The 17,533-nt window shown below is 42.2% G+C and overlaps 1 protein-coding gene across 1 annotated transcript in view; it reads left to right on the forward strand.

The window, feature by feature from the left end:
• The window catches only part of cpne7 (copine VII), a 371,941-nt gene that overhangs the window by 164,650 nt on the left and 189,758 nt on the right, over window positions 1-17,533 (forward strand). The window contains exons 5-7 of the mRNA XM_072518053.1: window positions 8,406-8,480; window positions 11,954-12,037; window positions 15,993-16,082. Of these exons, the coding sequence (XP_072374154.1) occupies window positions 8,406-8,480; window positions 11,954-12,037; window positions 15,993-16,082 (249 nt within the window). The remainder of the gene's footprint in view (window positions 1-8,405; window positions 8,481-11,953; window positions 12,038-15,992; window positions 16,083-17,533) is intronic.

Raw genomic sequence — 17,533 nt, forward strand, 5'->3', positions numbered from 1 at the left:
CACGCCGTCGGGAAACCCCCGGGCGCCGGCAAAACGGAGACTCCCGCCGGCGGAGAATGACGCCCAAGGTTTTTTTTCGCAATGAGCACAGTCTAGTTCCGGGGGAGACGTGAACACACCTTCCCCCGCCCCCACCATTTTGGTTAACATGTTGGTGTAATATTCTGTACGGGCGTTTCCCTTCATCCCATCCGGCAAACCCACGGCCAATTTTCTGGGTCACTCGATTTGGCCCTTAGAGTTTTATTTGGTTCCACCACCGATGACAGGCTATTTTCTAGTGAGGAAACCTATCGCTATGATCAGATAGGGCTGCTGCCAAATGTTTTACAATGGCCCCACGTGCTTCCATAATTCTACTCATGTTTTCCAATTTAATTGATACATGGGCTAGGGCTTTGTCTACAGACCTTTATACATTCTCTGCCAGGCTCTCTTGGTGTTTTATTCATTCAGCCACTACAATGCGGCTGATATTATTGGCTGAAGGCAACATGGTCACCTGGGAGCCCACTAAATCCTGCGAGGCCTCGGAGTCTGAGTAGTAAGTAGGTCCTGTTTCTTTCTTGCTCCTGTCTTTTCTTGGCATTTTCTTGCATACTAGGCTTTTGCCTGTCGAATCGCTGTTTTTTTCAACTTTTGATATGGCCGTTGCACTTTAAAAAGCAATTTCAGGGCAGAGAGCCTCCTGGTGTGTCTTCCTCCGCCACACACTGTGACATTATGTATTGTTCAGAATACAAAGGGTTAATGTCATATCATAATTAACCACTAGATGGAGCTAGATGCAGAAATATATAAAGCACTGACTCACAGACCTCTGGGAGAAGGCTGGAGAGGAGAGCATAGGAGTAGTGAGGGAGATTAGAGTACAGTTATAGATAGAGTGTAGAGACTAGTGTTGAGTGTAGATTATTACATTATTGTTTACTAGAGGAATAAGTGGTCGAGCTTCAATAAGTAGTATAAATAAATATTAGCTTTGTTAATGAACTTAGCTTCTGTGGACTTTGTGAACAGTACACCATCCATCCTGAGAACAAGAATCACAAAGAACACCACACACACGTCTCCAGAAGTCCACCTCTTGGGAATTATTCCCCGATACCACAACAGTGATTACTGTTTCACGTGTGTGAAAGACACAGAAGTCCTGCAGAGTGGGAGATTAATCATGGTAATCTATCAAAAGCAAGAGAACAAAAATGATCACTCATTCTCAGCAATCTATTCTGTCATGTTGGTTTTTATTTTAAACTTCAGCCTGAGCTGCTTTGAAATAGTTGACTTTTATTATTTTGTGCCGTTGATGTACCACATTGTAAAGAGAGCTATTTATTGTGTGTGGGGGATTGGTTAGCTCCATTGGCTGGACAGCTGGTTTGCAATGTGGAGCGATACGGTTCAATTCCCCTACCAGCTGTTGTTATTGATGAGAGGTCCACAACGTTTCCCCTTGCCTGAGTTGTGGTGGACCTTGGGTTAAATCACAAAGAGGAGAGACTGTGGCCCCATTTATTTATTTGTCATATGCCTGGAGTCATCAGCATCACAAAACGTGTAAGACAGACCCACCATGTCATTATGAGACAGGCCTGTTCTTTTGTAGATGTCCAAGTTGTCAGCTTTGCTCACTTAATAGCTTCCTTGCCTTTGAGTTGGATCATTGCTGGTTTTGGCAATGCCACAGGCTTCAGCACATCATTTCCTACCTGAAAAAGCAGGTGACCATCAAAAATCAAAGTTGACATCTTGGCCCTGCACCCATTAATGCCCAAGACCATCAAGATGCAATTTTCATGTGGGTTTTATAAATGTGCCCATCCAAACTGGTTTAGAGACTGCATAAATATGCAAGTTGGGATGTTCCACTGGTCCTACACTACCTCTCCAATTCCTTCACTGTTGATAAATGATCAGATTACTTTTCTGGCACCCAGTACAGGATAGGCAGAAATTTCCTCCAATTAAATATTGGGAAGAATGAAACCGTTGTTTTTGGTCCCTCCTTCAAATTCTATTCCTTAGCTACTGACTCCATCTCTCCCCCGGCAACATTCTGAGATTAAACCAGTCTATTTGCAACCTTGGTGTTACATACAATCCCAAAATGAGGTTCTGACCTCCATATTCATGTCGTCACTAAGACTGCCTGTTTCCACCTCCATAATGTCACCTGACTCTTTCCTGCCTGGGCTCACCAGCTGCTGAAACCCTCATCCATGCCTTTGTTGCCTCTAAACTCAGTTATCCCAACGTACTCCTGACTGGTCTCCCGCATTCTACACTCGGTAAAGTTGAGGATACCCAAAGTTCTGCTGCCCGTGTGTTAACTTGCAACAAGTTTCACTAATCAACCCTGTGATCACTAATCTACACTGGCCTCCCCCATCAAGCAATGTCTGGACTTTAAAGTTCTCATCCTCGTTTTCAAACCTCTCCATTGACTAAACAAAGAACAAAGAAAAGTACAGCACAGGAACAGGCCTTTCGGCCCTCCAAGCTTGTGCCGACCATGCTGCCCATCTAAACTAAAATCTTCTACATTTCCAGGGTCCGTATCCCTCTATTCCCATCCTATTCATGTATTTGTCAAGATGCCCCTTAAACTTCACCATCGTCCCTGCTTCTACTACCTCCTCCGGCAGCGAGTTCCAGGCACCCACTACCCTCATACATCTCCTCTAAACCTTGCCCCTCGCACCTTAAAATGAAATGTAAATCGCTTATTGTCACAAGTCGACTTCAATGAAGTTACTGTGAAAAGCCCCTAGTCGCCACATTCCGGCGCCTGTTCGGGGAGGCTGTTGCGGGAATTGAACCGTGCTGCTGGCCTGCCTTGGTCTGCTTTCAAAGCCAGTGTTTTAGCCCACTGTGCTAAACAGGCCTATGCCCCCTAGTAATTGACCCCTCTACCCTGGGTAAAAGTCTCTGACTATCCACTCTGTCTATGCCCCTCATAATTTTATACACCTCTATCAGGTCGCCCTCACCCTTCTTCATTCCAGTGAGAACAAACCAAGTTTATTCAACCTCTCTTCATAGCTAATGACCTCCTTACCAGGCAACATCCTGGTTAATCTCTTCTGCACCCTTTCTAAAGCCTCCACATCCTTCTGGTAGTGTGGCGACCAGAATTGAACACTATACTCCAAGTGTGGCCTAACTAAAGTTCTATAGAGCTGCACCATGACTTGCCAATTTTTATACTCAATGTCCCGGCCAATGAAGGCAAGCATGCCGTATGCCTTCTTGACTACCTTCTCCACCTGTGTTGCCCCTTTCATTGACCTGTGGACCTTTACACCCTAGATCTCTCCGACTGTCAATACTCTTGAGGGTTCTAACATTCACTGTATGTTCCCTACCTGTACTAGACCTTCCAAAATGCATTACCTCACATTTGTCCGGATTAAACTCCATCTGCCATCTCTCCAAATGATCTAAATCCTGCTGTATCCTCTGACAGTCCTCATCACTATCCACAATTCCACCAACCTTTGTGTCGTCCGCAAACTTACTAATCAGACCAGTTACATTTTCCTCCATTTATATATACTATGAACAGCAAAGGTCCTAGCACTGAACCCTGCAGAACACCGCGAGTCACAACCCTCCAATCAGAAAAGCACCATTCCATTGCTACTCTCTGCCTTCTATGAGCTTGCCAGTTCTGTATCCACCTTGCCAGCTCGCCTCTGATCCCGTGTGACTTCATATTTTGTACCAGTCTGCCATGAGAAACCTTGTCAAAGGCCTTACTGAAGTCCATATAGACAACATCCACTGCCCTACCTGCATCAATCGTCTTTGTGACCTCGTCGAAAAACTCTATCAAGCTAGTGAGATACGACCTCCCCTTCACAAAACCGTGCTGCCTCTCGCTAATATGTCCACTTGCTTCCAAACGGGAGTAGATCCTTTCCCGAAGAATTCTCTCCAGTAATTTCCCTACTACTGACGTAAGGCTCACCGGCCTGTAGTATCACCTCTCTCTATCTCTGTAATCTTCTCCAACCCCATAACCTTCCAAAATATCTCTGCTCCTTTAATTCTGGTGTATTCTCAAACATAATTGCTTCATCATTGCTGGCTGTACCTTTAGTTGCCCAGGCTCCAAGATCTGGAATTATTTCCCTACGTGTCTTTGCCTCGCTTTCTTCCTTTGATACATTTCTTAAAACTTATCTCTTTGATCAAACTTTTGACAATCTAACCTTAAATCTCCTGATATGGTTAGGTGTCATCCTTTGTTTTATAATAGTCCGGTGAAGCACCTTGAGGCCTATGTTAAAGGCACTATATAAATGTAACTTGTTGTTCTTGGGACGACCTTCAATGTACACGTGGGGGTAATTGTTTTTAGTAATGGATGGCCTAATCAGAATTGCTTAAAGGGATCACTGGAAAGGTCTGAAACTTCTCTTCCCAAATGTGCTTGGCCCATTTGAGACTCCTTTGGGATCACCCATGACGCCAAGGCTAGACCTGCTAGTTGGCTCTTTGTGGTCTCTCAGGACCGGTGTTTAACCAGCTCCCCTGTGGCCAATTGCAACCTCCGAGCCATGTAATCTGGTCCTCAAAGTCCAATTTAATCTTATTTACTTGTATATTTATGATTAACTGGTTTATGCTGTTTGAGTTTTCTGGGCCAGGGGTAAGAAAAGGGATGCTTTTAATGTTATTGCTCCACTGATGAATAAGTTCTTAATCAGGTCATCAAGATCTGTTCATATCAGCAACTTGAAGTAAACGGAAACATAGTTTGAACTGGCGGTCTCCGGAGGCTCCATGATCTGCAGCTATGTAACCATAGAAACAGGTGTAGGCCGTTTAGCCGCCTGTGCCCCATTTCCATTCCATCACATCATGGTTGCTCTGTACCTCAGCTCCAATCTGTCCCCCTGTGTTCCATACAATGAAACAAAAAAAAAAATCAATTGATCTACAGTTAGCCGTGACTTAGTGGGTAGCACACTCACTTCTGCATCAGGAGGTTATGGAATCAAGTTCTGCCCCAGCAAATTTAGTCCAGAAATCTGGACTGACACCATCAGGGCAATATAGAGGGTGTACTGTTCTGACTTTCAGATGAAATGTTAAACTAAGTCCATGGCTGCTCTCAAGGTGGATGTATAGGATCCAGTGACACTATTTTGAAGAAGAGCAAATGTCCTTGGTGCCTGGTCATTATTTATACTTCAACCAACATCTCCCAAAACAGATTATCTGGCCATCAGTGCATTGCTGTTCATAAGTGTACGCTGCATATAAGTTAGCTGCCATGTTTCCTACATTACAACAATGACTACACTTAAGTATTAATTACCTCATTGGCTGTAGAGTGCACAGGGCTGCCTGGGGTTGTGAACAACACAATCGAAATGCAAGCCTTTTTTCTTTTAGTCTTGAAACTTCACTTGACCCAGCACCCACAGTCCTTTGGGGTAACGAGTTCCAAAGTTCCACTCTTCTTTGCGTGGAAAAAAAGTGCTTCCTAATTTTACTGATAATTGACCTAACTCTTCAAGCAGAATTTGGGAATTGAAGCCATGTGTGGTCAGGGGTGAAGGAACAGAGCTACTAGTTCATTACACAGACTTCCTATGGAATTTCACATTGCAACTTGTGATTAGAAATCCCAAACAGCACAGAATCTACAGGGAATCTGGGATGTGATTGGACAGGGAAATCAAATGTGCATCTCCTTAACCAAACAGACTGAAGATGCCTTACTGAAATATGAAGGCTCCAACATTGACAGGGGTGGGTTTTGTAAAATGGTGGTGGGGGGTGGGGGAGGACTGTGGGAGGTGGCGATTTTTCCCAGAAGGTCCGATATTCCGGTTTCTCTATTCTACCATTGTTTTGATTCTACAATGTGCAGAATTTTTAAATTCACAATTCCCGCCCAGAGGTTATCCTGTTTGACTAGCGAGTATTTCAGTCGCAGGTAGCATCTAGAGCAGGCTGCTGTATGGGGAGGAGTGCATATTGAATTGGTGTGAGGGGAATTCAAAGATGCTTCAAGCAGAATATGGAGGAAGTATGATTAGCAGGAGGGAACAAGTCAAGAGAAGAAGGCTAGCCTCGAGATTGGGGTTACAACATTCCCGCTCCTCTCGGCCTACAAGCAGTGCTGTAAAAGCATTTACTGTTATGAAGATGTGCTTTTGAAGATACAATTTCTAACTTTTATTTTCCTAGCCTGGAATTTATAAAAACTGAGATCCCTCAACAGACAATGTGAAAAGTGCTCAGACTGCTGCAATGCACACAATTTCACGTTCTACAATATGGGGTAAAAGCTCCCTGGGGAGTGTGAAAGATTCCATCCTCTATCGAATCACACCATCCTGAGACCTTTCCAATGTCTCTGAGATGAGACATCAAAGTGCAATGACCTGTTCTAAAACAATCACTGCAGCAGACATGAACTTACAAAATTTCTTTGGATATACTACCAGCAAAGCACTTCTAGTACGTCCTTACTAAGCAAGAGGGAGAACAAAAGTCAATGGACACAGAATGTTGAAACTGCGTGCGTCATTGTCTCTCTTGGAAGTGCTGTGCTTGATTTACAAAGTAACCATCCTGAGAAGAGGAACCGACTGCAAACAAGACCTTTTCTGAAAAAAGTGGAAGTCTGCTCCATACAACTACACCCAGGAAGACAGCTGGACAATACGACCACAATGTGGGACCACCGCATCGAGACCAGCCAAGGAGCAGCTAACTGCATTCTCCTTTGTCTTATTGTTCCTGAACTGTAAATAATCATATAAGCTTATTCTCTGACTCTGCCATCTATACGTGTGTGTGTGCCCAGATGAATGTATGTAACTGTATGAATGCTGGATGCATTTTACCTCAGAAAATAGTTTCAATACACTGTTTTTGTTCTTTGTTTAACCTACGGAAACCTGTCTGAATAATTCTTTGCGGAATCAATGCATAAGTAGCAGGGCTCTCAGAGGAATGACAAAGCATATCTTCCCTATATTCACAAAAAGACCTCTTAACGACAAACCTGGAGTGGGAGAACAGGGGAGTCATGTCATGCCTCCTCACATGGCCGTAGTATTACCTTCTCTGTAAAGCTCCCTTAAGCTGCTGTTTTTCCTGCTGCCTGGGAATCATGCCTCTTCATCCATTTTCTGTTAAAACAAGGAATGGCGCATCGGGAGGGGATTGGCGTCAGGTTTGAGGTTTTAAAAATTTTGACATCTCATCCCTTTACAAACCACTAATTTTTGGGGGTTAAAAGACGTCCCAGTGTGTACGATTCACAACGTTGTCAGTTAGAATAGTTAATGAAATGCCAAATCATGTACAGAGAATTAAACAAAGTGAAGGAAAGAAGATAGCATTATGGGAGAGATAAACAAGGAAAATGGAAAAACATTTACTTACATTATTTTAATTTTTTAAAAATCTGAAGGATGATACTCCACACTTATGGAAATTAATTTTCAATGCCAGAGAGACTATTTGGCAGTAATTGAGACTCATTGCACTGTGAACTTACACTTGAATGGAAAAGCCCTAGAGTCTCCTGGTATGAGGTATCTTTCATGTAAGTATCACAACTTCACACCATTACATGTGCTTTCATAGCAAGACTTTTGAGAGAGTTAACATCAGGATTCTTCTGGAGGGGCAGAGTGAGTCAGGCAGCAACTGCCTAATTTCAGTGTTTAACTGCACATGTGCAGACACTGGAAGTTGGGAGTTACTCTTTAGTAATGGTGGACGCCATTATTTCTCAGCATTACTGCAAAAATCAATTAGTTGTCAGGAATTGCTTTGAAATACATCATCAAATCACATACCCAATTATTATTGTTTTGTTACCTGTGTGGTAGGTAACATGTGCTACTCAATACTTGGTTAATGATGAGGTCTTCTGAATCTCGATGAAGAACACTCAAACTTGTCCAGTAGTAACAAAAGGTTTATTGAGTAACTATAGCAATAATTGCATGAGTTCTTTACTTTAACTTTGATACTAGTGATAAGGTTAACAAGATCTAACTACAGTAACTATACGCAACTCCAATAGCCATCTGAACTCATCTGATACTGCCCTGGTCACAGTGCACCCAAGAGAGATGGAGAGACACAATGAGGTTGCTTTTTATACCCCTGTTGGTCCGGCCCTCTAGTGATCATGTGGTGCTACTGATTACACATTAACCCCTTGTGTACATGCACATATAGAGATCACTACAATTATGACACATCTTTATACCTCTATTCGCCCGCATAAAAATGCTTCGCAAATTCTTTAGCCTCTCTTTAACATGAGCTCTACCGTTTAAAACAAAAGATTGTAAAACTGAAGGACTAATGTAATTCATAATAGGCATTAACTAGGCTTTATTTGTTCTTGTCTTTGTTGATAGGTTATTGCAGAGGAAATAAGTGGAAACAATGGCTATGTGGAATTGGCCTTCTGTGCTAAGAAACTGGATGATAAGGTACTGTAGATTCCCTGGTGGTGGATTTAACAGACTATACAAAACAAGCACCTCATAAAATGGAAACTCTCAATTGTGTGAAGCTGTTCTTTTGGCTATATAACCTAGTTGCATAACTCTGAATTTTTGAAAGGAAAGTTTAATTTTGGAGTAATCATTACCTCTTTGGAAATCTAATAAAGCAGAATGTGAGATCTCAGCCAGGCATTTACTGTGCTGCTCAAATGGCAGGATAATTAAACTTTGAAGGTTTGTTGATTCTGAGTAATGTTATGAGCAATGGTATTTTCCACCAATCACCTTTTGCACTTTAATAAAAGATTCATATTTAATTCCACAAGACAGCCATAACTACATTTTAATTAGTTGCATTCAAAGTTCATTTTGGAGGACAACATGTTGCAAACACACAGCTTTGCACCCTGAGCTAAAAGGGGGAGGAGTTCCACACTGATTTCAGTGTCAATGCCAATTACGTTATTTTGTGACAGCTATCCAGCTCTGCACCCTGAAAATGGATTCTTCCGAATTCCCTTGCGTTTGTTAGCCGTTTCCACAAACTGCCCATTAAGCAGATAATTTTGTTATTAGACCATGAAAGCATGCTCCCTGTTTTTACTCTCGATGTAACACAAGGGGGTGAATTTTCATGAGGCATTTCTCTTTTACTGACATAACTTCAGTGGACATTTGGCAGTAATCCTCTTTATACCCAGGGGTCATTAGGTGAGTTACTGGATACAGATCTGCTCTGTAGCCATAGTATTTATCTAGCTGGTCCAGTTCAGGTTCTGGTCAATGGCGACACAAACCAGGATGTTGTGGTGGGGGTTCGGGGAGGGGGCTGGGGGGGGGGGTTGCGAACTCAGCAATGGTAAATCAGTTGTATGTCAAGGGAAAGTGGTTGACTATCTTGTTTGTGACGGTCATTGCCTGGTAATTGTGTGATGCAAATATAACGTATCAATTGGCAGTGCATGTCTCCATGTTGTTCACCTCTTGCGGGATCTGGCCATGGACTGCTGCAGTATCTGAGGAGTCTCAAATGAAACTGAACACTGCAATTCCCACTTCATAATGGAGGGACGGTCACTGATGAAGCAGCTAAAAGAGGTTCAGCATCGAACATTACCCTGGGGAATCCCTGCAGTGACGTCCTGGGTCTGCATTGATTGGTCTCCAACCCCACAATGTTTGTGCTAGGATAAGTCCAGCCAGTGGAAACCTTTTCACTTAATTGCCATTGACTTCAATTTTACTAGTGCTCCATGATGTCACATTCAGTTAATTTCTGCTTTGATGTCAAAGGCAGTCACTTTCATTGTATCTCTGAAATGTGGAAAATACCCCCCCAACACACACACACACAAACACACACCCCTCGGATATATCTTGCACATGAAAAGCAGGACAAATCCAACTAAGCCAATTTCCAGGAGCCGGTGCAGACTCGATGGGCCGAATGGCCTCCTTCTGCACTGTAAATTCTATGAAATTCTATGATTCTATGAATTACTGCTCCATCAATTTACTCTCCATCATTAGTAAAATGGTGGAAGGGGACATCAACAGTGCTATCAAGTGGAAATTGCTCAGCAATAACCTGCTCACTGATGCTTAGTTTGGGTTCCACCAGGGTCACTCAGCTCCTGAGCTCATTACAGCCTTGTTCAAATATAGAAAAAGAGATGAACTGTGGATGTGATCTGAGAGTTACTGCCCTTGACATCAAGGCAGCATTTGACCAAGTATGGCATCAAGGAGCCCTAGTTAAACTGGAGTCAATGGGAACCAGGGGGGAAACTCTCCACTGATTGGAGTCATACTTGGCACAAAGAAAGATGGTTGTGGTGGTGGTTGGAGGTCAATCATTTCAGACTCGGAACATCATGTAGAAGTTCCTCAGGATAGTGTCCTAGCGTCAAACATCTTCAACTGCTTCATCAATGACCTTCCTTCCATCATAAGGTCAGAAGTGGAGGCGTTCACAGATTACTATACAGTGTTCAGCCCCATTCGCAACTCCTCAGATAATGAAGCAGTCCATGTCCAAATGCAGCAAGATCTGGACAATATCCAGGCTTGGGCTGAAAAGTGGGAAATAAGGTGCCAGTCACACAAATGCCAGGCAATGACCATCTCCAAAAGGAGAGGATCGAACCATTGCCACTTGACTTTCAATGGCATTACCATCGTTGAATCCCTCACAATCAGCATCCTGGGGGTACCATTGACCATAAACTGAACTGGACTAGCAACACAAATACAGTTGTCATAAGAGCAGATCAGAGACTAGGAATCCTGCAGTGAGTAACTCACTTTCTGATTCCCTAATCTGTCCATCATCTACAAGACACAAGTCAGGAGTGTAATGGAATAGTCTCCACTTGCCTGGATGAGTGCAGCTCCAACAACACTCAAGAAGCGCAACACTATTCGGAACAAAATAGCCCTCTTGATTGGCACCCTATCCACAAAAATTTATTCCCTATACCACTGACTAACAGTCGCAGCAGTGTGTACCATTTGCAAGATGCACTGCAGGAACTCACCAAGGTTCCTTAGACAACACTTTCCAAACTCTCAAACACTACCATCTAGAAGGACCAAGGCAGCAGACATGGGAACACCGCTACTGGGAGTTCCCCTCCAAGCCACTCAGCATCCTGTGCTGTTCCTGTTGCTGGCTTAAAATCTTGGAACTTCCTCCCTAACAGCACTGTGCGTGCATTTACACCACGGACTGCAGCAATTCAAGAAGGCAGCTCACCACCCACATTCTCAAGGGCAATTAGCGAAGGGCAATAAATGCTGGCCTAGCCAGTGACCCCCCACGTCCCCATGAATGAATTTAAAAATCACCAATTTTGTCCATGTTTGAACCAAAGGTGAAATGAGGTTTGGAACTGAGTGTTCCAAGTAAAACTCAAACTGAGCATCAGCGAGCAAGTCGTTGGTGAGTAAGTACTATTTGATAGTAAGATCGACGACACGTTCCTTCACTTTGCTGGTGTTTGAGTTATCTGCTGGGGTGGTAATTGGCTGGAGTGGGTCTCTCTTGCTTTTTGTGGATAGCAAATAATCTGGGCAATGTTTCACTTTGTTGGGTGGATGTCAGTGGTGTAGCTGTACTGAAACAACTTGGCCAAAGGCCTGGCTAGATACAGAGCATGGATCTTCACCATACAACAGGACAATGTCAGAGACAATAGCTTCTGTTGTATCCAGTGCACTCAGCCATTATCACGTGGCGTGAATCGAATCGGCTGAAGTCAGGCATTTGTGAGATTGGGAGACCTCAGGATGAGTTTGCATTTTCCTTTGCTATATTATCCGACTACTTTTTAAAATTGATTTTGTGTTCTCTGCAAAATTGGTTGGTTCATCTGTCTCATTTGCCATTTCAATACAGCCTTGAAACTTATGATCAATATAGCTTGGTAACAGTGGATTTTTCATTCGTATCTTTCCAGGATCTTTTCAGCAAATCAGACCCTTTTTTGGAGATATACAGGATTAATGATGATGAGTCTGAGCAACTTGTCTACAGGACCGAGGTGTGTGAACTGCTTTTGAGGAATATCTAGGACTACTGTACCTGGGAGAAAGAGGCACATTTTTCTCTCAACTATGATGAAATTAATATGGAATATAAAATTTCAAGCTTATGAATAACTATATTTAAAGTAACAAAGCCACATAATACATTTAGTTATGAACATAATGAAAATATTCATTTAAAAATACTGATTTCATAGCTCTTTAAATAAAATATGATTCAACTATTGAGTTCTTAGTTCCTTATCTTAAATTTGTCTTCTAATTGTAATGATATGTAGACAGACATGTAACGAAAGGGTTAATCACAACACTTAGCTATGGCACTACCACTAGAGGGCACCACAAGATCCCACTATATATGCTAGCTCCCAGAGGATCTTGGTCTTTTTCCACACAAGAGTAGCTAGACAGCATTAGTGTAGTATAGATAGATCACAGCTTAGACAACACGTGTAGTTCAGATACAGTTTATGTAATTATATTTCATTACTTTATTTCTAGAGATAGTTCAGTAGTGTCAAACTCATTTATTAGTTTTATCATTACTTAATAAATTTGTTTGCTTTACATCGAAGACTCGTGTATTCTTCACGATCATCAGCAACCAGTAACGACATATATTGCTTCAACCAGTAATATAACACTAATCTTGACTGGCACTTTTGCTTGAATTTTGACAAACTGAAAAGGCTGCAAATCGTACTGGAGTTGACTGCCAGAAGGAGGAAAAATGTGATGCATACATTGCGCTCTTCACTTGCTCCGTCAAAGGACAGTTTGGAGGAATTGACCAGAATGTTCAATGTCTTTAAACAAGGACGATGGCACGGGGACTAGTTTAAAACACATTAAAAAAATTACACTTTTAGGATTTTCAATTATTCACATCATTTAAGTGGCCTATATAAAAGTCACCTTTCACAGTCTGATCAGTTGGTGCTTTTCTTGCACAACATTGTAACAATTTACAGGAAGCAGAATGATGTCAGCTCCTTCAAAGTAGTCACATTATTAGAGGACTTATGTATATATTTCGTCAAGGTCTGGGACGCTTATTGAAATTCAAATCAGAATACCTTTAGCCTTCAGAATCTCTAACATGTCAGAACTAACAAACTTGCTACAATTAAATGATGTTGGACAGAACATTTAACAAACCATGCATTTCATTTTACACATTAAACCAAGAAGAACATTTCTTTGTGATAGAAATGCTTTGTAGCCCATGGTCTAGACCACTTTGATATTAAGAATGCTGCAAAATAATGACACTAACAAAGATTTTTTAGTGTTCCTGTCACTCAAACACTGCAGGGTGGTGTAATATGCATCACCTTTCTCCCCAGGATAATAATTCAATTCTTTTACTTCCTCATTTATGAAGTAGGGGAGCTGTAAAGACTAATGAACAAATTCTATTACTAGTCTGAAAAAGCTCTATGTAAAACGATTATATGTGACAGTCCTCATTACAGCTGTCAATAACAGAACTAAATCATTTTCCAAACCGCATGTTATTATTTTTTTGACATAGAGAGTAATTCAGTCTGCAATTTGCGTCTGCTTAAGAAATGCATTTACATAAATGCTGGGGTATTTTTTTCAAATTAAACTAAAATGTGCAATGCTATCTTTGGATTTAAAGGAAAATACAGAAGGGTGGGTTTTTCGAGGTTATGCCAACTCAACGTGGCAATTTAAATGTGGAGACCAGGAGACTTGTTTTTCGCTGTGACTTGTGATCAGAAATGTGCTGCCTGCGAGGGCGGTGGCAATAGATTTAGGATTAGCTTTCAAAATGGGATTGGCTAAACATTTGAAGGGGAAACATTGCAGGATTATGGGGAATAGGCACAGGAATGGAACTGATTAAAAATCCCTTCCAAGCAGGAGAAGCAGAATGCCCTCTGATTGTGCTCCCACATGCTAATGTTCCACAATGTGCCTTTGAATTTTCCATTAAATCTGCAGACAGATTTCTAACAGCCCGTCTTCATGTCAACTTTTGTGTGTTATTTAAATATTAACAACCTGTTTAAAATGAACTGGGTAATAGGGTGTGTAGCATTTTTTTATGAGTATGTTCATCAATTTATTAAAAGTTACAGTAAGTAGCATGGCTAGCTACAACTTGGAAAATAATTTGTTACAGTTTTGAAAATAATCTTACCCAATAATTCAGTTTGTCGTTGTGAAGCATGATTAGCGCTGACAAATGAATTTAATTCTGCGGCCAGCAGATTATTTATTGAGCTCGAATTGACTAGCTCTCTTGCGCACGGGTAGATTTTTATCTCGATAACCAGATTGTTCACAAGTCCATTCAACTTCCAAATCTAGATTGCCATTCGTCCGGTGAGCCATCAAAAGCACATGCAGTGTGTAAACATTGGCCTGAATTTTCACTTCAGGGTCAAGAGTGTAGGGTGGGGAGAATTCCCAGCCCCATAAACCCGACCTGCAGGAAAGTGCCCCAGACAGTGGGATTTCCGTTGCAGGGGGGGTGGGTGGGATTCTTTGAGGGTCGGGCCTGCTGCCCTCAGTATGAGGCAGAGGCTGCTAGCTGGGGAGGTGGTCCGGATGGAAGGTCGGCCTCCGTGCTCTGGCACTGTATCCAAGATTTAAAAATTACAATGAAACCGAAAACAGACCTCCAGCCCTCATCCTCCACACCCCTCACACAGGTTGGCCATGCACCATCCATGTCAACCCATGCCACCTAATGCCCTCATACCCTCCATACCAACCTATGTCCCCCCACCCACTTCTCATGACCCTTTAGAGTTTAATGTCAACCTGAGGCCGCTCTACCTACCCCCCCCCATGAACAATCATGCCCTTCATGCCAAGCTATGCCCCTCTACCCACCCCCAATGGACCCTCATACACTCCAAGCCAGCCTATGTCCCTCGACACACCCCTATGGCCCTTTGTAGCTCCTAGGCCAGCTTAGTACCAACCCATGTACCCCAACCATCACATTTTTCCCTGATACATACCATGCATTCATGGGCAGAACTCAAGACCATTCTGAGATTAAATAAAATAAAGTTTTAAGTTTCTATTGCAGACTTTAATTTTTTTAAACACTCTCATTCATAAAAGCACATTCACTTTATTTACATTCCTTCGGTACATCTTTATGAAAACAAGCATTCATTCAAGAGTTTAATCCTTTATAAAAAAAACAAACACTGGAATTCAAACTCCCACCTTAAAATGTCTATAACCACTTGGAGCTGTCAATTAAACTTGTGAAATGGAAGGCACCCTACTGTGATAATGGGAATTTGTTCAATCAGACATGCAGCACTGGTCTATTAATGGCAAACTTTAGCCAAACCAATGGATAGGTTTTGAACACTCAAACATTTATTTTTCAAATAATTAAGGGGGAGGATCTTTAAATGCCTTGACAGTTGCCTTTGATAGATCATTTTGATATTTTTGACAGTTATTTCTGACAATTGCCCTTTGATACTTTCGACAGTTCCAATTAGCTTGACTACATTTATGCACTTTCTATGCACATTCATGCCTACTTTTAACAATCTCAAGCTGCACCTGACCTCTCCCAAAGGGCAGCTGACTTCCTTAAGGGTGTTGTGGTGCCATATCCAAAGGGTACCCTACCTCTCCAAAAGGGTACCTCAAACCCCCAAAGGACTTCACAAAGCTCACACCTGCTCCTACTAGGTCTAACCTGCACAAACAATGTTCACATACCTGAGTCACCAGAAGTAGACATATGAGGAGACAGCTGCTGATTTACATGGGCACCTCCCTCTGCAGAATGTGCAGGCACAAATCCCAATCTGGAGCCATACCCATTACCTGCAAAAATTATAGGTTCTCTGATGTTGTGAAGATCCAGACCATTGTCTTTGTTCTGTTTAAGCTTGTCCAGTACTCAGTCTGACATTGTAAGTGCTTTTTGTGTTGCTCCTCCAGGTTATCAAGAACAACTTGAATCCTGTCTGGGACCCCTTTAAAGTTTCCTTGAGTTCACTTTGTAGCTGTGATGAAAAGAAACAGCTAAAGGTACAGATTGATGCAGAATACTCACTTCTACATGAAAGGTCAAACTGACACATAACATGATGCATGTAACACTTGAAGGCAGAATATTTCATTGTTTGTTGTAAAATCACCATCACTATATGTTGACAAAAAAATTAGGAAATCCTAATAATTTCCTTGAAAATTTATTTCTCTCACTGGCATTGTGCGTTATTGGGATTGGACTCAACAATAGCTAGCAACATTTTGAACCAGATTTTTAACTTGGTGCCCAGATGTGAAGCTAATGTTGCAGAACAATGTTGAAAACAGTGGTGGACTGAAAATGTACCTCTACGCAAAGATGAATAACTGCTGTCAGCCTTCAGAGGTGGACACAGCTAATTTTGATGATCAAAATGCTGACATTTGGAGCAAATGTTTTATTTTTTTTAAATCCATCACCCCTTGCACCACCTATCTTCTCTTGACAAATAATAAATTTCTGTAGAACGTACATAACTTGTATGATTTCCACAAAAGTGTTGCCCTTACTACCCCCTTTAAGACTCAGTGAAACAGTCATAGACATCGGTTTGGAATTTATATTCAGTGTTATCAATGGGTAAACACTGTACTTGTGTGATGTGTTATTTCCTCTTTTGGTGTGGGCATTAATCCAATTGTCAACCAACACAAGAGTTAGGGGAAGATTACATAAGCACATTTAGTGTTTGTCTGATGTAACTTTTTAATGGCTTTAGTTAATGTTAGTTAATGATTAACCAATTATTAATGTTGTTCTTTTAGTTTAAGTCAGGTGCTGGTTCAGCAATGGGTGGAATTTTCTGATTGGGGGGGGGTTGCAAGAGGCCACAAGCTCGTTTCCCGTTGTTCTCTTGACTTTCAAGGCAAGTTAAAGGCGGGTTGGATTTCCCGGGTAACAATGTTAGGAACCTCATTTTCATTCACTAGCATCCGATGCGTGTATGCTAATGGACAGGCCCCTTGCCAGAATTAAGTTTGCCTTCCAAATTAAATTCCCTGCCCGCGGGATTCTTGAACGTTCAGTGTTACTACTGTATCTAAGGGGCATGCAGTTGGAGAACTTTAATGACTTTGGAGGTCTGTAGGTGTTACTTTCTCTTTCTTGGGCACATCGCATAACTTCACTTGAGTGCCGTTGGTAAACGCTGCTCCAAGGCTGGACAAGAGAGGCAGGCGAAGGCTGGAAGGTGGGGGCAGGGTGGAAGGGTGGAGTGAAGGCTGGACAGGAGAATCAAGCTTACGGGGTAAGAGTGGGGAGTGTGATTGGGGAAGGGTAAGCGGAATATCCAGGGAAGGGGTGGGCGGGGGTGCATGCGTCTTTAGAGAGTGGTGTCGGAGGTGGTGTCCTGGGGGTAGAACTCAGGATATTGGTGATAGGAGGCACATATCACTGTCAGAGGGGGGAAATGAGACGTGAAAAGGTGGCAGGTCCTGGGCAAGAGTCC

This window comes from Scyliorhinus torazame, chromosome 10 (assembly GCF_047496885.1).
Source record: "Scyliorhinus torazame isolate Kashiwa2021f chromosome 10, sScyTor2.1, whole genome shotgun sequence".
Classification (NCBI taxonomy): Eukaryota; Metazoa; Chordata; class Chondrichthyes; order Carcharhiniformes; family Scyliorhinidae; genus Scyliorhinus; species Scyliorhinus torazame.